At 51.0% G+C, this 25,063-nt stretch overlaps 1 protein-coding gene across 1 annotated transcript in view; it reads left to right on the top strand.

The window, feature by feature from the left end:
- The first annotated feature begins 3,628 nt into the window (after window positions 1-3,628).
- The window catches only part of OTOG (otogelin), an 86,405-nt gene continuing 64,970 nt past the window's right edge, over window positions 3,629-25,063 (top strand). The window contains exons 1-15 of the mRNA XM_027115267.1: window positions 3,629-3,777; window positions 4,198-4,258; window positions 4,423-4,483; window positions 8,238-8,313; window positions 9,285-9,377; window positions 9,560-9,714; window positions 12,355-12,473; window positions 14,414-14,619; window positions 15,675-15,805; window positions 16,067-16,173; window positions 16,590-16,699; window positions 17,106-17,234; window positions 18,079-18,187; window positions 18,476-18,522; window positions 18,981-19,126. Coding sequence (XP_026971068.1) covers window positions 3,681-3,777; window positions 4,198-4,258; window positions 4,423-4,483; window positions 8,238-8,313; window positions 9,285-9,377; window positions 9,560-9,714; window positions 12,355-12,473; window positions 14,414-14,619; window positions 15,675-15,805; window positions 16,067-16,173; window positions 16,590-16,699; window positions 17,106-17,234; window positions 18,079-18,187; window positions 18,476-18,522; window positions 18,981-19,126 — 1,647 coding nt within the window. The 5' untranslated portion in view covers window positions 3,629-3,680. The remainder of the gene's footprint in view (window positions 3,778-4,197; window positions 4,259-4,422; window positions 4,484-8,237; window positions 8,314-9,284; window positions 9,378-9,559; window positions 9,715-12,354; window positions 12,474-14,413; window positions 14,620-15,674; window positions 15,806-16,066; window positions 16,174-16,589; window positions 16,700-17,105; window positions 17,235-18,078; window positions 18,188-18,475; window positions 18,523-18,980; window positions 19,127-25,063) is intronic.

The raw sequence follows: 25,063 nt of genomic DNA, 5'->3' as shown, positions 1-25,063 counted from the left end.
TGCCCCGGGCCGGCAGAGGCGGAGACCCTGACAGGCGGGGCCTGGGAGGGAGGGGGCGGGACCTGGGACGGGCGGGGCGGGGCCGCGGGGAGACGGGAGGCCAATGTCCTGAATCGCGTCGTCTCTCACTGACGCCCTAGAGCAAACGGGCTGGAGTGTGTGTCAGTGATGGTGGCACCAGTGGTTGGACCTGAGGCTGGCGCTGCTCTTGGAATGGCTCCCAAACACACGCAGTTGAGGGAAAGGATCTCAGGAAACTGTCTGTCACCCTCTGCCAGGCATCTCACCTTCAGTGTGCATTCCTCTGTGGGTTTTTCCCACTTGGAAGACATCTTCTTTTTGTGAATTCCTTGGTGAACCAGTGGGTGGGAGTGCCCCGTCTTAACTGACTTCCCCTCCCACGTTCCCTAGCTCCCCTCCAATCACACACGCACACACACACACACACACACACACTGAAGCATAGAAGGGCCTGGCAATGACATCCTGATTTACAGCTGACCTTTACCCAGGGCCCAGGCCCCATCTGGTTCATTTGATTCAATTCAACCAAAGTTTGCTCGACTCCTAGGTCTAGGGCTGGGGTGCAAAGATAATGATGAACCGACCCTGGGACAGACTGAGAGGAAAGAGGGGGCCAGGAGAGGGGTGATAAAAACAGACGTGAATGGAAAGAGTGGGCACTTTTAATTATGGGGCTTGTTCTTGGATTTAACTCAGGGTCAGGGCCTGCCCTGTTTGCACCATGTCAAGGGACAGGGGACAGGAGGTGGACAGCAGCCCAAATCAGTGAACAACTGTAACTTCAGAGGCACCTAAAGACCCCCTCCTTTGCAGCCCACCACCAACAGCTGAAGTTTTGTCAGCAGACTATTTTTATTTGGGCTAAATTATTGCCTAGTTTAAGATATAAATCCTTCCTGGAGAAGAACCTTAAAATATCATCCATGTTCTCCCCTTCATATTAATTAGTTAAGGTCAGAGATAAAAGAATTGTGAGATTTTCAGAGGCCCAGGAAAGACACACAAAATATATTCCCCTCCAACTTGCCTTGTTGATTTTCTGCATTTCGTAACTATGTCATATGGCTGTTTATTTCGTATATAGAATCCAGGCCGAGCAGCAAATGCCCTTATGAGGGGAATGCCATCCACTGGCACCCCAATCCTTCTTTTACATGACCACTGCCTCCTGCAGACTCTCTCCTTTAAATGCTTCCCTCTTGGTTTTAGGGATAAAACTGAATCCTGGTTCTCCTCTCCCATTGTTACTGAGTCCAAGTTCGAACTGCTCACTGCACAACAGACCAATAAATTGCGAGACGAGTTGTTGGGGCAAGGAACAGCAACTTTTTTATTTTATTATTTAAACATCTTTATCAGAGTATAATTGCTTTTATAGTGTTGTGTTAGTTTCTGCTGTATAACAAAGTGAATAAACTATATGCATACACATATCCCCATATTCCCTCCCTCTTGCACCTGCCTCCCACCCTCCCTATCCCACCCCTCTAGGTGGACACAAAGCACCAACCTGATCTCCCTGGGCTATGCAGCTGCTTCCCACTAGCTATCTGTTTTACATTTGTTAGTGTATATATGTCCATGCCACTTTCTCACTTCGTCCCAGCTTACCCTTCCCCCTCCCCAGCAACTTTATTTTTAAAGCCAGCAGACCAAGAACATGATGGACTAGTATCCCAAAGAACCATCTTCCCCAAGTTAGAATTCAGGCTTCTTTTATACTGAAAGGGGTAGGGGTGAGGTTGCAAATTTCTTGGTGCTGGAATTCTTTGTTCTTATAGCCCTCCAGGTAGGTCTGGGTCACAATGTTCCTATAAAGGTCCAACAAGACAAATGTTTTTCTCTGTTCTGAAACTTTTTATTTCTATATGAATGGGAAAGTGTTACACCTTTAAAGGTCAGAGGCTTGAGAATGGGCTATCCTGTATATTTCAGGCAATTGGCAACATTCTTAACTTGTAGCAAAAGCAATAGAATACAAAGGTTAAAGTAAAAGAAACAGCTTCAATATGGAGTCAGATTTGTCCTTCCCTATTACATCATGAATGTTCCTTTTCAAGCTTCCTCTAAGACAGCCCTGCCTTCACCCATTCCTTAACCAGTGTTCTTTAAGGCTCCATCCTTTGCTCTTTCCTCTTCATCTTCGCATCTAACCCTACGGCTTCAAATACCCTGTGTGGGGATTGTAGAGCCCTGCAACAAGGACACCCTACATCAAGGACATAGGATAAAAACTTGAAATTAACCGAGCCCCCATAGCAATTGTTGACATGGGCTCTCCTAATCTAAACCGGACAGTCCCCCTCACCGCCGCCCCCCCGCCCCCCCCTCCCCCGCCCGCCCAACTCCATATTAGGTAAAATATTCACCAGGTAGCAACCTTGTAGCACCCTGGCCAATCACCTAATGCCATCCTGTGAGCAGGAATTTTCTTTGTCTTCAGGCTATAAAAGTTGACTACTAGCGCACAAAGGGGGTTGCCTCTCCCTGGTCTATCAGGAAGTTGACCTGCTGTATTTGCAGCGCCCCTCACTAACTCTGCTCTTTGCTCTCCATAAACTGACTATTTTCTAAAATACTTTGTGTCTGGAAATTCTTCTTCCAACCTGCGCACGGACCACAATAGGGATAGCTATGTGTGCTTTGTTTACCACTTTATTCCCAGAACAGTGTGTGGCGAGGAGTAGATGCTCAACAAATTGGTTGAATAGATGAATGCATGAATGTACCCCAAATGTATACCGCTGCCCAGGGGCCTATGAAGGCCAACACTATCGTCATTATCATCATCATCATCATCTATACGGCCTGGCATCTAGTTGGTGTTCTAGCACTTAGTTGGCCAAGTGAATGATACAAAGTTTCCCAAGGCTCTCAGTCCTACATTTCTACCATTTTAAAATTCCCCCTGGACAGAGAGGGTATCTTGTTCACAAAATTAAAGTTGTTTTGTCAAAGTATGGCCTTGATGGGAGCAATAATATGGGAATGTGAGGCACTTCTGTCACTCAGTCAACATTCCCCAAGCTGGGGCCTGAGCTAGTGCTGGACATACAGAGGATTAAGCCATGATCCATTCTCCAGAGGTGTTCAAAACTGGGGGACTTGGGGACTCAGGAGGCTGTAGTGGGGAGTGGTGGGAGCACAGGCTAGGACTGCACAGGCCTGAGCCCTGGTCTGCCACTGACCACGGAGTAGCATGTCCCGGGACCTTTGTAAAAGGAGTGCATAGGACCAGACTCATACCGGCATCTTGGGTCTCTGGTGTTAGGGGCTTCGGAAACCCAGGTTCCAGAGCCAGGGATCTCTGAGGAGCAAGGGATGTTGGAAGTTGCACAGACTGCCTCCTTGCTCCCCCAAGGGACTTAGGGCTGAGTGATCTGAATCCAGCCTCCCCTGGGGAGGTGCAGCCTAACGCCAAGAAGGGCAAAGGCGGGGCCACGGGCAGGCGCCTAAATTATGGTAATGAGCTGGGCAGTCCTGTCACTCTAGCTCAGGGCGGAGCCAAGAGCCTGGGAGGCGGGGCGAAGGGAAGCCCAAGGCAAGAGAGCGAGAGGGACGGCGGCCTCCTAAGAGTAGGTGTTACCCTGCCTTCTTGGGAGAGGCACTCGGGACCCTGGCCGTTCGCTCAGGCTTCCTAGTCCCCGCGTGCCCCTATGGGGGCCCCGGCGCCCGCGTTCTGCCTGCTAGTCGCTTGCGTCTGGCTGCCCCGGAGTGAGCCGGCAGGGGAGTCCCTGCCGCTACAGTCTCTCGGTGAGACAGGTGTGGACTAGGGGACCCCAGGGGGCTGGGGGAACGTTTAGGGGGACGGGCCTGAGCAAGTTGGAGAGAGGCAGGAAAGAAAGAAGGTTTGAGGGAGGGCAGGGGGACAGCCAGGGAGTGGGTCGGGGGAGAGGGACCGCAGAAGGAAAGAAAGGTCAGCCACAACCAGGGGAATGGCTCTCAAGCTGGGCAGGGTGGAAGAGACCCAAGTGGGGGGAACCAGAGAGAACTGGGGCACAGAGAGTGGGAAGGAGGAGGGAGACCCTTGTTGGAGAAGAGTCGCCAGGGAGGGGGAGAAAGGATTTGAGAAGGCTGCAGGGAGAGAGAATGGGGTGTGAGAGAGGCTTCCTAGCAGGTGGGGAGCGGGTGGTGGGAGGCGTCGCTTGAGTAGAGAGTAATCCCCCTCCCCAGCCGCAGCACCCACACCCTGGGGCAATGCAGAGCTGCAGCCTGAGCCAGCCCAGGATCCCAGGTGAGTAGGCAAGAGCTTGTGCTGCCCGACTCACTGGTTCCATCTTTATTCCTGGCGTGGGTGACCCCAGGGGTTAGCACAGAGGGTGGGATGGGCCTGGGGGTGGTGGGGAGGCATGGCCCACTCCTATCCCCTCACCCATGCCAGGCTTGTTTCTCATCTAGCCACAGCCGTCAGGAGGCGATCCTTGCCATAGGGGATGCTACAACAGTGATGGGAGGCCAGGTAAGGGGAGGCCTGGGGAAGGGAGGCTTCACTGGGCAGGGGCTTATTTCTCTCTGGGTTGGAGGCTGGCAGGGAGCTCTGTAGGTTGCAGGAAGGGTGCCTTTGCAGTTATTCAGAGGGAACAAACAAGATTCCTAGAATGTGTTTGAAGTATGCAAATTTATAGGATGCCTCTACTCCCACTTTCCTAATCTCTTGGGGCCCTGTAGCCAGTTTATCTATTTATTGATTTAAAAATTGTTTTTTAGAGGAGGAGGGCACAAAGGTGCTATCAGGAGACAGCTGAGCTCTTTCCTTCCCTTGGTGAAAGTAGGAAGGTGAGAGCTTGGGAGAGTGTAGTCTCTTTTCCCTGCCTGGTCTAAACCCTGTCAGAGGCCCTTCTTCATCCCTGAGCAGTGCCCCAGGAGTGCTGCCTTGAGAGGAGAGAGAAAAACCGGGCCACCTGGTGGGGTTTGCAAGGAAGGGTTGGTTGAGAAACAGATCCCTGACTACCATCCTCTGAGTCTTGACCATTCACTGTTGCCTACCCTCCCCAGCTCCTCCGTGCATTAGGGAGAGGTGGTGCTTTGTTCTCTCTCCTTGCCAAACTTCTTCGGTCTCTGGATCAGGTGACTCAATTTTTCTTTCTAATCCTGGCCTGCATTCGTCTCCTTTCTACAACCACGGACACGTTACAAATTCAGCCCACCCGAAGCCAGGTCCCCCAGAGAATCTCGAGCCTCAGTTCACGCACCCTGGCTCTGGGGATCAGCTGTGGGGAGCTCCTTGTGCCAGTAGGATGGGAGCATCATTTATAAAAGAAAACAGTGTCCCAAATACCTGCCCTTTGGAAATAGATATGAAGACCCCAAGGTAGGAGGGGGCATACTTCTTTTCTTTTCTTTTCTTTTTTAATTGAAGTATAGTTGATTTACAATGTTGTGTTAATTTCTGCTGTACAGCAAAGAGACTCAGTTATACATATGTATACATTCTTTTTTATATTCTTTTCCATTATGGTTTATCTCAGGATGTTGAATATAGTTCCCTGTCCTACACAGTAGGACCTTGTTATCTATTCTGTATCTAATGGTTTGCATCTACTAAGGGCATGCTTATTTTCTAATGTCTGGATTGTATGGGTTTTTTTTTCTCTTTTGCCCATTTCCTCAGACCCCAAGTTTTAGAATCACAGTCAGGTACAGTTTGAATTGAAAGATAATGTCATCACTCTTTTTATTTATTTTTATTTTATTTAAAAAATTTTTTATCATTCTTTTTATAGATGGGGAAATTGAGGTAGGTGAATGATTTGCCGGGGCCCTCAGGGCACAGCAGAGCAAGGTCTCCGGATGGAGCCAGCCTGTTCCCCCGTATCATGAATGCCCGTCCAGACCCCAGGAATCCCTGTATTTTAGTGGGGTAACAATCCTTCCCCAAGCATCTCATTCCCCTAGTGGGCTTCTTTCCTTGCTGGATTCCAGGGTAGGCCTCTCCTTCTTTTCCTTGGGGAAGCATCTAGACCAACCTACTGGCAACCCCAGTAGGTTTCTCACGTTACTCCTTAGAGCAAACAAGGGGTTAGAATGGCCCTCCTTTAACGCTGCTGGAGTGGGGGGAGGGTGGGGAGGAATGAGGCTACTAGTTAGTAAGTGAACCTGGGGATCCTTTGAGGGCTTCTGCCTGGAATGCCCTCTTCACTGAGGGAGGGGGGTCTCAGACCGGTAGACCACCACCCTTCATTTCAGTGCTGCCTCACTCTATAGAGCTCAGCCATTCTCCGGGGAATTGATGGTGTAGACCAGGAGTCCATGAACTTGGATGGGGGAAAAATGCATTTGTTCCTCAATGGAACTGAAATTTAGCCTTCCCTTTAATTATTACTAGAGGCTACAGACCACAGCATAATAGCAGTGTCTGTGACTGTCACCGGTAGAAATCACAGATATTTTCCTATTGTCTTGCAATCATTGTTGCTATCTCCAGATCTCTTTTATGGCTCACTGCCCCCAGATTCTGGCAGTGATACGGCCTGCTGCTTGGTCTTGTGATTTAACGTATTAATAAAGAAGCACAAATATTACTGTCACCCAGTTTTATAAAATATTTGATAATGCATTGCAGTATGTTTGATTTCCTTTGTAATCTCATGTCTTATATTATGTATTTAGAAACATTTATTCCAAGAAGGGGCCCATAAGCCTCACTAGATTGTCAGAGGGGTTCATTGCATAAAAATGATTAAGAACTCTTGATCTATACTGAAGATGAATCATTTGGACGGGATTTAAAATTCTTCTCCAGAAAATGGCCTCGACTTTTTGCAGCACAGGCTGTCTTACCCTCACAAGGCCGATCTCAGGGGCCACATCTGGGGGAAAGGAGGGCGAGGAGGGGAGAGGCACAGGGACCAAGTTGAAGTAAGCTCTGCAGGCCTGGGGGATGTTGGTGATGAGCCTTTCCCCGGCTGCTCTCTTCCATTGCCAGTGGTCTTTGAGGCCCTGTGAGACCGACTGCTACCAGGGTGGGAAGCCTGACTCCTTGGGCTCAGCCTGGATCTACAGAGTAAGGAAAGCTGGGAGGACCCAGGAACCAGGGAGTGAGAACACTGATACCTGGTCGAGGAGGGCCAGTGACCTCCGAGGGGGTCAGCAGGACAGTGAAGGGGGAGGGGGTGGGTGCCTGCAGGAGGTGCAAAGAGCTGGGGTTGGGCTCCAGGGATCAGGTGCTCTGCATACTTCCTGTGCTCCAAGTCCTTTGCTAGAGGCTGGGAATTCAGCCTGGGGATGCAGAGGTGACAGTGAGGGAGAAAACATGTGAGACAAGCACCCTCAGTGTGGTTTGTGCCTCACTGGCCCTGTGAGCAAGAACACGTGCTCCCGTTCACCATCCCTGGGCCAGACCGGGCACCCAGTCCGGGAAGTTGTACAAATGAGGGGGCTGAGGTCCTGAGAGGGAGGAGCCTGCTGTGCCCAGTGTCCCAGTCCCAGGTGACGTCACGTTAGACACCTCGGGCTGGAGTCCTGAGAGGGTGGCTAGCCGTGTGGTGACTGAACACACGTGATGTTCGGGCAGTCCTGATTTCAGATGCTTTGTATCTCTGGAGACCGTGCATTGGGGCTTCTGGTCTGGGATATAGGGTCTCACAGGGCTTTGCCTGTGTCCTCGGATGTGTGCTATCAGGGAGAGTCCTGACTCAGAGCTGAGTTCTGAGGACAGCCGGTGGTGATGTGTGAGGCACTGTGTTTGCTGTTAGAAGAGTCCAAAATGTTAGGTGGGGGGATGGGGGGATGCCCCCCTGCCCTGGGGTGAGGGGCTGCCTTTGTTTCTTAGCTCTGCCCCATGTGGTTTCTGTGGTGAGGAGGTGTCGTGTTTGTTCTCCAGACAAGGGGGTTTTGTTCCAGGCTGTGGAGGACACAGAGGTTTACTAGGGAGGGAAGGCGTTGGGGAGGGGGGGCGGGGGCGGGGAACGACACACTGGAGCATGGAGGGCAGCGGGTGTGTTCAGGCTACAGGCCTCCCGAGCCTGCCACCGCGACGCCACTTGGGAGGGTGTAAACCAGGCCTCCCTCTTCCGGACCTAGGGCAGGCCTGAAAATCCTGCCTTGCAGACCTCTCAGAGGGGGGTCTGGGGAAGTGGGGTGACGGAGGCACCTAGCGGCAAAGGGCCTGCCTCCCTCCAGCTGAGGGGCAGGAAGGGCTGTGACCGCCGGGAAGGCTGCGCTCCCTGAGGTCAGCCCTTGACTGTGTTCTCTTCGTCTCCTGTCTTTAAAAGGAGGCTGAAGCCCTGGACTCCTTGGCCATGTCTTCCTGGGAAAGGCGACTCCATCGCGCCAAATGTGCACCATCTTGTAAGTGCCCCTCCCTGTGGCCCGTGGGAGGCCCTGGCCTGCGGAAAGCCCTGTGAGCGCAGGCCCAGGCTCCTCTCGGGGCCTCCTGGGACCTCTTTTCCCTGCATGGGGTGTCTTTCCACCGTCCCCAGCCCCAGCCTCCAGCTCCACTCTGCTTTCTCCTTCCTGGCTGAGGAAGTATCCTGTCCTGATGACCGTGGCTCTGCGTCTGTCTGCCTCACACTGTCTGATTCCAGAGAGACCGAGCTTCTTGTTTAGAGGTTGTTTTTCCCTCTCTACGTCACCCTGTGTCTGTAGCCTCTTTCTACTTTCTGTGGCCTCTCCCCTTGCCCTGTCCTATGCCCATGGCCTCTCCCTTCGCCTGTCCTGTGTCCATGGCCTCTCCCCTCATCTGGCCTCTGTCTGTGGCCCCTCTTCTCACATCATGGCTCCTTCCTTCATTACACTCTGCTTTGTCCTCTCATCCTCTGTGGCCTTCCTTTCCGCTACATTCCACATGTGCGGCCCCTCCCCTTCCCTTGGTTTACGCCCTGGACTCTTTCCTGGAGCTTATGGGACAGCGAGGAAGAGCAGTACATGAAGATCTCTGGGCAGTCTCCCTGCTCACCCCACATGCTGCATGTTCGTAGTTCTGCCTGCCCTGCCTGGTGGCCAAGAACTTTTAGCTTAGGAAGCTGAAGGCCTAGGTGGGGCTGGCCTGGGGGCCACTTGGTACATACGGAAGGCAGGTACTCTGAGACCCCACCCCACAGCCTGCTAGGGATGGGGCGGGGCAGCCACCTGAGGTGCCCTACTCCTGCCGCCATTAAAGCTAGCTACTGAGGAAAGCTGGGGCTACCTGTGATGGGGATTTGAGTTCCGTGTAGATCTGGGAGGGCTGGGGCCTGGGGTCCCAGCCTGAGGGAGGTGCTGCCTCGATGGGTTCTGCCAATCTTGGCTTGACGGGAAGGTGCCTTCTGTCTCCCTTGCAGACTTGTTCTCCTGCTTCAACGGGGGTGAGTGTGTGCACCCGGCCTTCTGCGACTGCAGACGCTTCAATGCCACTGGGCCGCGCTGCCAGATGGGTGGGTCTGGGCTCCATCCCACCTCCAAGAGGGGCCATGGGTACAGGGAAATCTGCGGGCCTGAGACGTGGGGCTCTGGGCTGGAGGGGAGTGGGGGTGGCCCCGCCAGGGCTGGAACCCACCGGCCTCTGGCTCGGTGCCGACTGCTGCTACACAGACAGCTTCTTTTTTCTCTGGCTCAGTGTACAATGTCGGCCCTGAGCGGGACAGCATCTGCCGGGCGTGGGGACAGCATCACGTGGAGACATTTGACGGCCTCTACTACTACCTGTCTGGGAAGGGCAGCTACACCCTGGTGGGGCGCCATGAACCCGAGGGGCAGACCTTCTCAGTCCAGGTGAGGCGTTCCCTACCCTGCCTGTCTAGGAAGGTTCCACTAGGCCCTGAAGGCTGGGCTGGCTTGGGATCTACTTGTCATGGTTAGAGAGGCTGGCACCTTCTTTTCCCCTCCCAGCTCCCGCCCAGGGCATCTGCACCTGGAGTGAGCTGAGGGCTCCACGGTTCTCACTCACCCACCCATTACTGGTTGCCCCTGGCCATTCATTCACTTAGTCTCTCACTCACCAAGTATTTATTAAGTGCGTAATTATACTCTTTTCCTGCCACAAGGCCTGTTGCTGGCTCTGTGAACAAAGACACAGATGTGGTCTCTGTCCTTATGGAACTTATAGTCTAATGGGGAAAACAGACATCAAGTCAAATGAATCATTTCAAGTGCAACTGAGTGCAATAGAGAAGTTCCGAATGCTAGAAGAGCATGTGACGGAAAACCTAACCTTGCTTATTGGGAAGGATGGTGATCAGGGAGGGCTTCCTGGAGGAAGTGATATTTAAGTTGGGATTTGAAGAATGAATTGGAGCTAGCCAAGTGAAGGGGTTGGGGTGGGGGCGGATGTGAGAACATTCTAGGCCAACAGAACATTGGGTGCTACGGACCTTAGATAGGAAAGAGCATGGTGCCACAGAGGAAATGGTAGAGGTCCTGGATGACTCACTTTAGGGTGATCTCCTCTAAGAAGGCTTTCTGCATGCTCTGACCTCCTGAGTGGGCTCAGGGGCTCCTTTCTGTGGAACCAAAGTTCTGCATCATTACCCTGTCATTGTGTTTCTCTTACAAAGGTCTGTTTCTGGTCCTACTCTCCAGATATAAGCTTTCTAAGCAGGAAGTGTGTTTTTCAACTGCTGTTCCCAGTACCTAGATTAATGCTCAGTAAAAGTTGTCTGGTATATGAACACGTGTGAGACTCACTGTCAGGCAGACCTGATTTTCACGTTCACCCTGTGTGTCAGGTGGGCAGTCACCTTCAGGCACAGCTCTCTACCTGGAGTAGAGTTTACCTGGGGAGCCAGCTCTGCTGGAGGGCACCTTGGCCAGTGCGGAGTTAAGGCCAAGGGGTTGGGAGATAGGGGAGATCCCGGTGCTCAGTGTCATTCCTCTGCCAGCTGGGTGTGCCCCTTCTGTCTCAGGCATAGACCTGCCAAGAGGCTGCCTGGGGGCTATGCCCCGGATGCACTGGGAACCCTGACCAACTCTCCCCGCTTTGCCTCGGGGTATCATGGATATCACACATCATGACTGTGTCATTTCGTGCTGGATATGTCACAATTACTTAGACCAATGGGATGCCACACATTCATGGGTTATGAAATGAACTTAACGAGTCATAACCAGCCTAAAAAGAAAAAAGAAAAAAGAAAGAAAGAAAAAAGAGACTATAAATAGAAAATATCATAAGGATGCATTACACATTAATAGTGGTAATATTATTTTGTAAAACTTTTGTTTTATTTATATGTGTATATATTTCTCACTATGGGTCATGGTCACAAAAGTTTGAAAAATATTTAGACTATGGAATGGCTTTCACAGGTCCCACTTTTAGTTGAAATGGCTCCAGGCTGCTTAACCACATTTAATGATAATCTAGTGGAAGGTTTGTTTGTTTGTTTGTTTGTTTATTTATGGCTGCATTGGGTCTTTGTTGCTGTGCGCAGGCTTTCTCTACTTGCAGCGAGCGGGGGCTACTCTTCATTGCGGTGCGCGGGCTTCTCATTGCAGTGGCTTCTCTTGTTGCGGAGCACAGGCTCTAGGTGCGCGGGCTTCAGTAGTTGTGGTAGGCAGGCACAGTAGTTGTGGCTCGTGAACTCTAGAGCACAGGTTCAGTAGCTGTGGGGCATGGGCTTAGTTGCTCCGCAGCATGTGGGATCTTCCCGGACCAGGGCTCGAACCCTTGTCCCCTGCACTGACAGGTGGATTCCGAACCACTGCACGACCAGGGAAGCCCCTAGTGGAAGGTTTGCTCACTCATGGGACGGGTTTCCACATTTGACAGATTGACATTTTCAGAGTTTTCCCTAAACTCTGGGAACCCCATCCCTCCCCTCCTTGGGTCCTATGACCTTGGATGTATAGGTTCTGTCTGAGCAGGGGGCAGAGGAGACATGTATGTGACAGGCAGCACAGGAGTGACATGTGTGCCTGTGTGTGCAGGGGAGGGCTAGGCTGTATCTGCCAGGGTTGTGGTAGGAGTGTGTGTTTATAGTGTGTGCTTTGAGAGTGCCCTGTGATATACATATGAGATGTGTGTGTGTGTGTGGTTTGTATGAGTGTGAGATGGTGTGAGCGTGTAACTGGGCTTTCAATCCAATGGGATAACCTGGGATGGATAAACAGAAAAGTCTGGAAATAGGAAGACAGCGCACTTGGATTAGAATCCTGGCTGTGTGTGTCCCTTCACCTCTCTGAGCACCAGTTGCCTCCTCTCTGAAATGCAGATGATAAGAGCTCTGACCTTCCTGTGGTATTGTGGGGACTGGGAGAGATCACAGAGGAAACGAGCTTGGCACGCAGCAGGCAGGCTGTTGGAATTAATGGAAGATCAATAGGGTGCCCCTGGGCCCACAACCGAAGCTTGGGGCCAGGTGTATGGCAGGAACCTGCACACTGGCCTCCGAACCGCCCCTTCTCCCCCACCAGGTGCACAACGACCCGCAGTGTGGCTCTTTCCCCTACACCTGCTCCAGGTCTGTCAGCCTCCTCTTAGCGGGTGAGCAGGAGATCCATCTGGCCAAGGAGGTCACCCATGGAGGCATAAGGTAACTGTAACATCTTCTGCCCTGAGCTCCCCTACTCCCTGGCATGGGTGGTGGTGGATGGGTAAGCATCTTCCCTTCTCAAACCTCAAGGAAATTGTTTTCAGGGGGCAAACAGCAGCACACCAGGGCAGAAGCATACTGGCAGGCCAGCTGGGTTTCTAGTCAGCTGGGTTTGCAGAAAGAGTCCCTCACAATTTTCTGGAACTGTCAGGATTTCTAGACAGTGGGTTTTCAGGCAAATAGTAGAGTTTCCCAGATAGCTGAGAATTTACCACTATAAGCATGCTTAATTTTCTTTTCTTTCACAAGTTGAAGGAAATCTTCCTGAGTGTATCATACATAGTTGAAGCATCCTCAGAGCAGATTCTGAGCACACTTTCACCCTTTTCTGATGGCCTCGGCTCATTTTGAATGTCACTTACCTTGTTGGGACATCAGGGATGCCTGAGGGACCACTCGAGGGGTGAAGTCCCAGCTTCCTACCCCAAAAGGCCCCAGACTGTGGTCCTTCCTGAAATCTTTCTTTTTCTTTTTTTTTTGTGCGGTACGCGGGCCTCTCACTGTTGTAGCCTCTCCCGTTGCGGAGCACAGGCTCCGGACGCGCAGGCTTAGCGGCCATGGCTCACGGGCCCAGCCGCTCCGCAGCATGTGGGATCCTCCTGGACCGAGGCACGAACCCGTGTCCCCTGCATCGGCAGGCGGACTCTCAACCACTGCGCCACCAGGGAAGCCCCCTGAAATCTTTCTTGCATTTCTTCTTCACTGACCTTTCCTTCCCTTGCTGTCCACTGCCACTTCATGTTGTTGTCAGGGGGACCTTCCTGCACTGACCCTTCTCCCCTTTTTTATTTCCTGCTTCAGACCTGGACGCTGGGTAACCGGGCTTTCTGGGGCTGAGTGTAGAAGTGAAGGCTCAGGGGTTTCTCCTGTGAAAGAAGCATTGGTACATGGATCTTTTGGTACCAGCTTTGGCTGGTTAGACACTTCATTTGTCTTCCTCCTAATTTCCAGCCGGGTGAAAGTTGCCAAATTCCAGATTGGCTAGGCGAGCCTGTGCCGGTAAAATGGGGAAGGTGTCAAGATTGCTGTAGCCCTGCATCTTTTCTTTCATTCCCTGTTTGTCTTCTCTCTTGCCTTTTTCTTTTTCTCTTCCTACTCCTTTCTTGCTCCCCACCAAAAATATAAGCAAAATAGATATCTGTTTATACCACCTCTCCTGTCTAGGAGAAAGGAACTGGCAAATTCAGTCACTCTAAGATTTATCCCTGCCAGGGAAATTGCAATTTTATTTTATTTTTTTTTTTCACTTTACTAACTGCACTTTGTTTATTGAAGCACCGTCAATAAAAGATACATCAATAATTTTGGTATAAAAAGCCACCACTATTAGTGCTCAGAATCTCATGATTGCCCTCATTGTGATTCCAGATAGCAAGGGAAATTGCAATTTTGTTTTATTAAAAAAAAAATATATATATATATATATATTTATTTTGGCTGCACTGGATCTTAGTTGCAGCATGTAGGATCTTTAGTTGCGGTACGTGGGCTCTTAGTTGTGGCATACGAACTCTTAGTTGCAGCATGCATGTGGGATCTAGTTCCCTGACCAGGGATCGAACCTGGGCCCCCTGCATTGGGAGCATGGAGTCTTACCCACTGGACCACCAGGGAAGTCCCAGAAGATTGCAATTTTAAAAAGCAACTTTAAAACTCTGAAAACAAAAGAACCCCTTTCTGATGGTGGACTTCCAGGCACCCAAGAAGTCAGGGGCAGGGAAAATAAGGACCTCACACCCTGTGGTACCAGTGGCCGTGGGGTGAGGCAGGTCCTGTGTACGTGGTGGGTCCTTCAGGTAGGGGATGGTGGGTCCTCTGGTGAAGGGACTGGGCTCGTGGGGGTGGTGTGGACGCCCTGAAGCTCTGGCTTTGCCCTGCAGGGTCCAGCTGCCCCATGTGATGGGGAGCATGCGCCTGCAGCGGCTTGCTGGCTACATCCTCGTGCGGCATCAGTCGGCCTTCACGCTGGCCTGGGATGGCACCTCGGCTGTCTACATTAAGATGAGCCCAGAGCTCCTGGGCTGGACCCATGGGCTGTGTGGGAACAACAACGCCGACCCCCAGGACGACCTGGTGACCAGCTATGGTGAGGTGCAGGGCAGGTGGCCTCCAAGGGATTTTGGTGGGGATGGAGGATAGGTCAGGCTGGAAGGGGTGGAAAGGGACTTGAGACCGAACCCTGGGGTCATGGCACTAAAGACCCATTGGGAGGCCAGGGGCCCCTTCCAAGTGTGTGGCCTCAGGCATCTTCTAACCTCTCTGGACCTCAGTTTCCTCATCTGTAAAACAGCCATGATGAGAATGTCTACTAGGGTTGTGTGAGGCTCTAATTGGCACTTTGCTAGGTGGCACTGACCCTGCAAGGTGAGTGGGGGATGGAGGGGGCTGGGGTGGCAGCAGGGCACAGGGGGCTAGAGGGAGCCCAGAAGAGAAAGGCTCCAGCAGGAGTGGCAAGAAGTTAAAGTGGGGCTTCCCTGGTGGCGCAGTGGTTGAGAGTCCGCCTGCCGATGCAGGGGACACGGGTTTGTGCCCCGGTCCGGGAGGATCCCACATGCCGCGGAGCGGCTGGGCCCGTGAGCCATGGCCGCTGAGCCTGTGCGTCCGGAGCCTGTGCTCCGCAACGGGAGAGGCCACAACAGTGAGAGGCCCGCGTACCGAAAAAAAAAAAAGAAGTTAAAGCGAAGGGTTCAGGCCACATCATGGTGACTCTGGCCAGGAGGGAAGTGACACCTTTGAGCTGCCACGACACACTGAACACTTTACCCACATGGTCTCATATAGTCCTTGCAGTCAGTTCACAAGGGGACCCTTTGCCCTGTTTCACATGTGGGGAAACTCGGGCTCAGAGCGGTACGGAGCTTGTTCAGGCTCACACGTTCATTCTCTTTCGATTGCATGGTGTTGCTTTCCAGAGTTTAGAGCAGCAGGGATCTACTCCAGGGAACTCACAGGGTCTTGAGCATTCTTGACTATTCTTACCACACGGATTTTTCAGGAGAACGGCTCCGTAGGGAAATGCAGGTTGGGATGGGAGCTCGAGGCTGGGTTCTACAACTCCTTGCCTTCCTCTTGGTGTCTCTTGGGCTCCATCTGCCTCCCCTCGGACTCCCCGCCTGTGGTCATGCTGGTTCTCCCCTACAGGGAAGCTGACGGAAGATGTGGCTGAATTTGTGCACAGCTGGCAGGAGCGGGCCCCCAACCAGCCCCCAGGGCCCACGACCTCCTCCCTGCCTCGCCCTCCGTGCCTGCAGCAGAGCCTGGGAACCATGCAGGTCTGGATCCTGGGGAGAAACCCCACTCCAGCCTCTACCCCCACCCCAGTGTCTGGCTTAGGTTGGTTTCCTTCTGCTTCTTGGGAAGTCATTGGCTGCAGGGGCCCAGGGTTGTTGGTGCCCATGCCCCTTCTGTCTGCTCTCTACCCGGCCCTTTCTCTCCCTCGGGCTCAAGTTGGGGTGCTGTATGGGACTGGCAAAGTCAGAGGGCTTTACCTGGCCCTGCCAGCCCCCAGCTCTGGCTCCTGGCCCTTGCCCCAGGGTGTGTATGACCGCTGTGAGGCACTGCTGCGGCCCCCCTTTGATGCCTGCCATTCCTATGTCAGCCCTCTGCCCTTCACGGCCAGCTGTACCAGCGATCTCTGCCAGTGAGTGGGGAGCCGGGGGGGCGGGGGGTACTGGGTTGAAGGGAGACCTCTCCCAGTCTGGGGTGGGAGTTCATCAGGTGGGCCACTGAGCTTGATGATCCCAGACCCTAACAGATATGCTTTCCAAAGCTCTGATACTCTTATCTGCATAGGACAGACCTTCCCCATTCAGCTGAGGCCCAGAAATGGGGCCTGACCCGCTCAGGGTCACGTAAATCAGGGGCAATGTTGAGACTAGAGCCCAGGTTTCCTGCCTCCAGCTTAGGGGTCTGTATACCTAGCTGCCTTCCCTGGCTCCCTTTCCCAGCTGCGTGGCGAGGAAGGGTGCCCTGAGCCCTGGCGGTCTCTATCGGGTGCTGGTGGGCTGGCTACAGGGTGGATCTCACTCCAGTGTGACCCTCGGTTTCCCTGCACAGATCAGCGGGTGATGAAGCCACCTGGTGCCGGGCGCTGGCAGAGTATGCCCGGGCATGTGCCCAGGCAGGTCAGCCCCTGCAGGGGTGGAGGAACCAGCTCCGGCCATGCGGTAGGTGCAGCCTGGTGGTGGGCAGGGAGGGATTCCAACAAGTTCTGTCCTGGGGCTGTGGGTGGCATTCCCAGGCCTCAGCTCAATGTCCTGTCCTGCTGAGAACCACAGTTACCAGGGCGTTAAGCCCTAAGGTTGCATCTGCATGTGATAGATGGGAAAACTGAGACTCAGAGACGGAGGGACTGGCCTGGGGCCACCGAGTGAGATGAGGGTGGCTCTCGGCATCTCCCAGGCTCTCACTAATTTCCTGGTCACCTGGTGCTCCCACTGGAACTAGGGGAATCAGGAAAATCAAAGCCCTCCCACACCCGCTCCCCAGGGCTTGGGGTGGGTCCTGGGTGGGTCCTGGCAGAGCTGGGGCCAGAAGGGAGCTGTCAGGCCATACTGCTCCCTTCCTTGCAAGCGGTGCACTGCAAGGAGAAGGCCTTTATCTACAACGAGTGCATCGCCTGCTGCCCCGCCTCCTGCCAGCCCCGGGCATCCTGCGTGGACAGCGAGATAACCTGTGTGGATGGCTGCTATTGCCCCGACGGTATGCGAGGGGTGGTGTGGGTGCCTGGCAGCCTCTTCCTGGCCTGACACGGATGGGCATGGAGCAAGGGCTCAGAGGATGCTTGTTTGCAGAATGAATGAAGGAACGAGCAATAAGTGAATAAATGAATGAATGGATGGCTTAAGGGAGGTGAGGGTAGGGGCAGAACTGTGGCTCTTGAGAGGTTCATCAGGGTGTTTAATTTCATTGGGACTGAGCTTTTTAAGGTGTGTAGATGAGGACAAGTCATTCAGTCATTCATTTATCACACATGCATTTGTTTAAACATTCATCCACATACTGTTTTCATGGTGTACACATTTGCAGCACATCTATAGTGTGCAGCTCACGTGGCTAGGCTGGGGGTTAGGATAAAAAATATAAAGATACAGTCATTGACTTTAGGGATCAAAATCAGGTTGCTGTGATAAGACACTTACACACGTGACTCTAGTCTGAGGCATAATCTGGTGAGGACCAGCTCAGCGGTTCAGACAAGAAGAGATATAGGGATTCATTTCAAGAAGAGAGAATGTCAGGGAAGGCTTCCTGGAGGAGGTGGCACCTAAGCTGGTTCTAGATGCAGTGACAGGCTTTCGAGAGGTGGGGAGGAGAAGCTAGTCAGTATGCATTTTGTTTGGGGTGGGTTGTTCTCTGAGAAAGGTCTGGAAGTGGGGTTATTTGCTCAGAGGGGATTAATCATTTATGCAGGAGAAAGTTTGAAAGTGAGCTGGATGGTGAAAGAGTGTGGATGAGGTGCTGTTTTTCACAGGCCCTGGAGAGCCACGAAAGGGTTGTGAACAAGAATGGAGGTAAGTTAAGTGGGCCTTTGCTGTCACCCTAGGGCTGATCTTCGAGGATGGGGGCTGCATGGCACCAGCTGAGTGTCCCTGTGAGTTCCACGGGACCCTGTACCCAACTGGTTCTGTGGTGAAAGAAGACTGCAACACCTGGTCTGTGTCCACTGTTGGGGAGAGGGGAAGGGGGAGGCGGTGACTTCTGGGGCTTTCCCTCAGGGCTGCCCCTCCAGGATCTGGGAGCCTGACCACATGGGAGCGCACACTCAGCATCTCTGAGTCAGGAGATCTCATTATATCCACTCTATGGGTGGAATCTCCATCACCCATTTTAGAGCTGGGAAAACTGAGGGCGGGGAGGAGCTCTGCGGACCCTGCAACCCTCCGACGTCTATCCTAGTCCTGGAGGGGTGAGCCCCTGTCCCCCTGGTCTCTGTGTTTCAGCACATGCACTGCGGGCAAGTGGCTGTGCAGCACATCTGTCTGCCCAGGTATGTCTGGCCCCATCTTGGACCTTACCCCCTACCAGTCCCACAGCTTTTAGGGCAAGGAAGCGCTGGGGGCCAGGCCTGCTGCTGGCGTGGGGTGGTCACTCAGTTCCATCGGCTCAGCACGCCCCTCTTCATTTCCTCAGAGCTGCTTTGCCTGATTAAGGGGTTTTGCTCCACCCCTGTTAGGGAGGGTTTTTCATGGGCTCCTTCCTGAGCGTGGGGGGCCTGGACCGAGACTGGTCTCCATGCTCGGGGCCTGGTCTCCTGTCAGAGGGAGATGCTCGGGGCAGGGCTGCATCTCCCTTCAGACAGGCCTGGGCGGGGGGCGGGCAGGGCTCCAGACACTGCCCTCATACCCGAGGACAGGGTGCCGTCTTCTCTTCATGCTCAGAGCTGCAGGGCAAGGCACTCCCCGTGGGGCAGCTCCCCTGGGTTAGCTGCCTTTCTCTGCCCCTCAGCCGAGTGTTCAGTGACTGGCGACATCCACTTCACGACCTTTGATGGCCGCCGCTACACGTTCCCTGCCACGTGTCAGTACATCCTCGCCAAGAGCCGCTCCTCGGGCACCTTCACAGTGACACTGCAGAATGCCCCATGTGGCCTGGTAAGGGCTGGGACCCCAGACCTGAACCAGCCAGCCAGCCCTGGCTGCCGCCCCCTAGAGAGGCTGGGGATTTAGAGCAGGGCCTCAGGTCCTTCCACAGCCCACTCATCCTGCTGTCTATTCTTTCTGGGCAGAGCCAGGGGGCAGCAGACTGGGTTCTGGCTCCAGAACATCTGCTAGCTGAGAGTCACTTCCCTGTCCTGGGCCTCATTGTTTTTTATTTTTTTAATTTTATTGGAATATAGCTGATTTACAATGTTGTGTCATTTTCAGGTGTACAGCATAGTGATTCAGGTATACATATATATATATATATTCATTCTTTTTCAGATTCTTTTCCCATATAGGTTATTACAGAATGTTGAGTAGAGTTCCCTGTGCTGTACAGTAGGTACTTGTTGGTTATCTATTTTATATATAATAGTGTGTGTATGTTAATCCCAAGCTCCTAATTTATCCCTCCCCGCCCCCCGCCACATTTCCCCTTTGGTAACCATAAGTTTTCAAAATCTGTGAGTCAGTTGCTGTTTTGTAAATAAGTTCATTTATATCATTTAAAAAAATTAGATTCTACATATGAGTGATAGCATATGATATTTGTCTTTCTCTGTCTGACTTACTTCACCTAGTATGATAATCTCTAGGTCCATCCAGTGTTGCTGCAAATGGCATTATTTCGTTCTTTTTTATGGCTGAGTAATATTCCATTGTATATATGTACCACATCTTCTTTATCCATTCCTCTGTTGATGGACATTTAGGTTGCTTCCATGTCTTGGCTGTTGTGAATAGTGCTGCAATGAACATTGGGGTGCATGTATCTTTTCAAATTATGGTTTTCTCCAGGGATATGCCCAGGAGTAGGATTCCTGGATCATATGGTAGTTCTATTTTTAGTTTTTTTAAGGAACCTCCATACTGTTCTCCATAGTGGTTGTACCAATTTACATTCCCACCAACAGTGTAGGAGGGTTCCCTTTTCTCCACACCCACTCCAGCATTTACTGTTTGTGGACTTTTTCATGATGGCCATTTTGACTGGTGTGAGGTGATACCTCATTGTAGTTTTGATTTGCATTTGTCTGATAATTAGTGATATTGAGCACATTTTCATGTGTTTTTTTGTCCATCTGTATGTCTTCTTTGGAGAAATGTCTATTTAGATCTTCTGCCCATTTTTTGATTGTTTTTTTTTTTTTGACAGAGGGCTGCATGAGCTGTTTATATATTTTGGAGATTAATCCCTTGTCAGTTGCTTCATTTGCAAATATATTCTCCCATTCTGTGGGTTGTCTTTTCATTTTGTTTATGGTTTCCTTTGCTGTGCAAAAGCTTTTAAGTTTAATTAGTCCCATTTGTTTATTTTTGTTTTTATTTTCATTACTCCAGAAGGTGGGTCAAAAAATATATTGCTGAAATTTATGTCAAAGAGTGTTCTGCCTACGTTTTCCTCTAAGAGTTTTATAGTGTCCACTGTACCATACTGTTTTGATTACTGGAACTTTGTAGTATAGTCTGAAGTCAGGGAGCCTGATTCCTCCAGCTCTATTTTTCTTTTTTTAAATTAATTAATTTTTGGATGTATTGGGTCTTCATTGATGCACACGGGCTTTCTCTAGTTGTGGCGAGTGGGGGCTACTCTTTGTTGTGGTGCGCGGGCTTCTCATTGCAGTGGCTTTTCTTGTTGTGAAGCATGGGCTCTGGGCACGCGGGCTTCAGTAGTTGTGGCACACAAGCTCAGCAGTTGTGGCACATGGGCTTAGTTGCTCCACGGTATGTGGGATCTTCCTGGAGCAGGGCTCGAAACCGTGTCCCCTGCATTGGCAGGAGGATTCTTAACCACTGCACCACCAGGGAAATCCCTAGCTCCATTTTTCTTTCTCAGGATTGCTTTGGCTATTTGGGTTCTTTTGCATTTCCATACAAATTTAAAATTTTTTGTTCTAGTTCTGTGAAAAATGCCATTGGTAATTTGATAGGGATTGCATTGAATCTGTAGATTGCCTTGGGTAGTATAGTCATTTTGACGGTATTGATTCTTCCAATCCAAGAACATGGTATATCTTTCCATCTGTTTGTGTCATCTTTGATTTCTTTCATCAGCATCTTATAGCTTTTAGAATACAGGTATTTTGTCTCCTTAGGTAGGTTTATTCCTAGGTATTTTATTCTTTTTGATGCGATGGTAAAAAAAAATCTCTAAAATTGGTCTAATTCAACTTAATCTCTGCTTCCTTGGATTGTACCTTCAGCATCTCTATTCATTTATTCATTCCTTCATTCAGCATATACTGAACATCTATGTCTTCCAGAAGCTGTGTTGAGTCTTTGGGACTGGGATGAATTAGACCTGGCTCTGCCCTCCTGGACCTTACAGTTTGGTGCGTGAGGCAGACAAGTGACCCCCATAACCTACTATGTTACAGGAGCTGTGACAACATGGACAGTACGGAGTAGATCTGCATGGAGGAACTTTTCCCTGTTATTGTTTCACCCAGATGTCAGGTGGGAGGAGGAGGTGGATCAGGAAAGGCTTCCTAGAGGAGGTGAACCCTGAGCTGTGTCAACCACTTGTGAACATAACTGAGCAAAAGGCCAACCTGCAGGTCTGGGGTAGATGCGAGCTTGTTTGTCTCTCAGTAGTGACTGCACTGTCCCTGAGCTGACCATGCTAGCCAACCTCACCAGTCCTGGTCTGGTGGCACTGGAGCCCCTCCTAGCATAGAGGAGCAGGGGCTCACACCCCTAGCCAGCGGGGCCACCCCCAGTCCCTCCTCCCTGCTGGCTTCTGCAGCCCCAGCACTGAGGGCCCTGAGTGTGAGCAGGCATCAGCTGGACATGCCCCTCGCTGGCCCTGGGGACCCATGCTGAGCTGTGGACTAGGTGGAGGGCTGGGCTTTCTCCCTCTTTAGGCCTCAGTGACCCCCACCCCTTTCTCTGCCAGAGGATGGCCTGGCCCTGACCTTGGCTGCTATCTGAGTCAAGAGAATACTTGTCCTCAAAAGTTGGGTCACTCTCATCACATCCTGAGGGTGGCAAAAGGCAAGGCAGACAGACACAGCCCAGCTGGGCTCCTTCCCACTTATGGAGGTCTGGCGTCTTAGAATACCTGAGGGCTGTGGGACCTCGGGGGGTACCTTACTCAGCCCTCTCTCTAACGTGTCCCTGACTGGCTGGCCAGCCTCAGCCTGAGGTAACCTGCTTCAGTGCTGGATGGCGCCTCTTGATAGCACGTTCTTTTTACCATGAGCAGGGTCTCCCCCTTGTGACGTCATCCATGCTGATGAACTGATGGAGGGCCAGCTTTGGGCCAGTCCTGGGCTGGGCACGGTGAGGGTTACACAGATGAATCTGACCTGGTCTTACCTGCCAGGAGCTCACAGCCTGATGTGGGAGGTCCGTCACGTCCTCAGGTCGGTTGCTTCAGTACGAGATACAACACCATCAGTGCTGTAAGAGGGGAGTTCTGTGAAGGAAGAAATACCCCTGTGGGGTAGAAGAAAGGAAGAGGGAAAGCCTCATGGCAGAGGTGGCATTTGAGCTGAGTGACCTAAAAAGTGGGCCTGGAAAGAGAAACAGAAATAAAATGTGTATATTTGAGGATGGGGAGGAAGGGCAATCCAGGAGGATTAGAGTACATGAGAAAGGCAGTGAGGTTGGAATGTTCTAGAATGCATTAACACAGAAGCAGAAGGACTTGGCAACTGGCTGACTGTGGCTGGTAAAGTTGGGGGGATGTGGGAGAGAAGCAGGAAAAGTCAAAGAGGAAGCTGTGAGTTCAGTCTGGGTGAACAGAATGGGGTGGGGTGAGGACAGTAACAGAGAGGATGATGAAAAATACTGGCACAGTGCTAGGAACTTCAATCACTTTTGCATACAGCATCTAGTTTAAGGCTCAAAATACCCCCACTTGGTAGTTATTAGTATTCTCCCTATTTTCAATATGATGAGACAAGCTTACAGAGGCTTGGGGCATTTCTGACAACCCACAGCCAGCAGGAGGAAGAGCTGAGCCCGATCCAAGGCTGGGTGTTGTCCAGAAAGCCTGTCACAACCTATTATTAACATCTTACGTTAATTACAAATAATGAGCCAGTATGGATACATCAGTAACTAAAGCCATACCTTATTGAGATTTCCTTAGTTTTTCACCTAATGTCATTTTTCTGTTCTAGGATACTACATTACATTTAGTCATCACATCTCCTTAGGCTCTTCTTGGCTGTTATAGTTTCTCACACTTCATTTTTGATGACCTTGAAAGTTTTGAGGAATACTGGTCACTTACTTTGTAGAATGCCCCTCTTTTGGAATTTGTATGATGTTTTTCTCATGCTTAGAGTGGGGTTGTGGGTTTTGGGGAGGAAGATCGGAGGTAAGGTGTCCTTTTCATCACATCTTACCAAGGGTACACACTATCAACGTGGTTTATTATTGTTGATATGGACCTTGACCATCTAGCTGAGGTCGTGTTTGCCACCGAGAAGTTACTCTTTTTTCCCCCTTTCCATACTGTTCTTCTCTTTGGAAGAAAAGTCGTTATGTTCAGCCCACACTTGAAGAATGGGGAGTTATGCTCCCCTCCCTGAAGGTACAGAATTTACGCAAGTTTTTCTGCAGATTCGTTTTTTTCTCCCTGATATATTTATTCAGTCATTTATATCAGCATGCGCTCGTGGATATTTATTTTATTTTATTTTATTTATTTATTTATTTGCGGTACGCGGGCCTCTCACTGTTGTGGCCTCTCCCATTGCGGAGCACAGGCTCCGGATGCGCAGGCCCAGCGGCCATGGCTCACGGGCCCAGCCGCTCCGTGGCATGTGGGATCTTCCCGGACCGGGGCACGAACCCACGTCCCCTGCATCGGCAGGCGGACTCTCAGCCACTGCGCCACCAGGGAAGCCCTCATGGATACTTATTTTATAATTTGGTTTATAATCCAATACTTTTTAATTTTGTTACTCAGATTGTTCAGCTTTGGCCATTGGGCAGTCTTTCACGTGGCTCCTGTGTCCCTTTGACACACCTCCATCACTGTGTGTGTGTACGTACTTCCTTAACCTTTCGGCCCTACAACATGTACCAGGCTCATCTCGTATATTTCCTGTCCCAGTCCTAGAATCAGCCATTTCTGCAAAAATATTACCAGGCTTTCTTGGTTCCTTTTATTAGAGAATGGTGTCAGAAACCAAGACCTGGGCACACACTAGGTATGCTCATTGCTACTGGGGTATCATTTCTTTTAGGCCATTTCAGCTGACAGAGAAAGGAAATATATGAATAACCCATGCATATCCTTGTCTAACCAACATATATACACATATCGATAAATATTTCTATAAATAACCATATGATGTGTGCTAATCAGGAGTTCATACTCACGTTCCAACTCTAAGGTGCTGCCATATGGATCATTCTAGCCTCCTCCCCTCGCTTATCTCTAAACACCCACTCCAACAGTAAGAAACCTGGCTTCCATTATTCACCTGTTCATTTACCTAACTGTTCAATTCCAGTATACATGTAGGAGTATCAGAATTATTATCCTGTATCTCCATGGGAAATAACTTCATCAAGTAGAGTACAGTGCTTAGGCACAATTCCTTTTGCTCTTAGTCTTACAAACTCCATTTATTTCCAAAGTAACTTAGGTCAACAGCTTTCCCCAAAACCCCTTTAGTGAGGTTGCTTCATATATTTGTAATATATTAGATGCTTCTGTCACAGTCTGCATTCCATTCTGGGATCCCCTGACCTCCTACATGATTTTTTTAGGTTGCACACATTAGCGTTCACTCTTTATGCTGTAAAGTTCTGTGGCTTTGACAAATGCAACCCCAAAGTATTTCATGCACTTTTCTTATATGTATCCAATAGGGAGGACCAACCACATGTTGTATCTCTATTTTGCAGAGGAGAGAACAGAGGTTTGTA

This window comes from Aethalodelphis obliquidens, unplaced genomic scaffold, assembly GCF_003676395.1.
Source record: "Aethalodelphis obliquidens isolate GAN/ISIS:26980383/991018 unplaced genomic scaffold, ASM367639v1 scaffold14, whole genome shotgun sequence".
NCBI classification, from domain to species: domain Eukaryota; kingdom Metazoa; phylum Chordata; class Mammalia; order Artiodactyla; family Delphinidae; genus Aethalodelphis; species Aethalodelphis obliquidens.
Note: the sequence above shows the minus strand (reverse complement) of the source record. Positions and strands in the feature narration are given on the sequence as shown.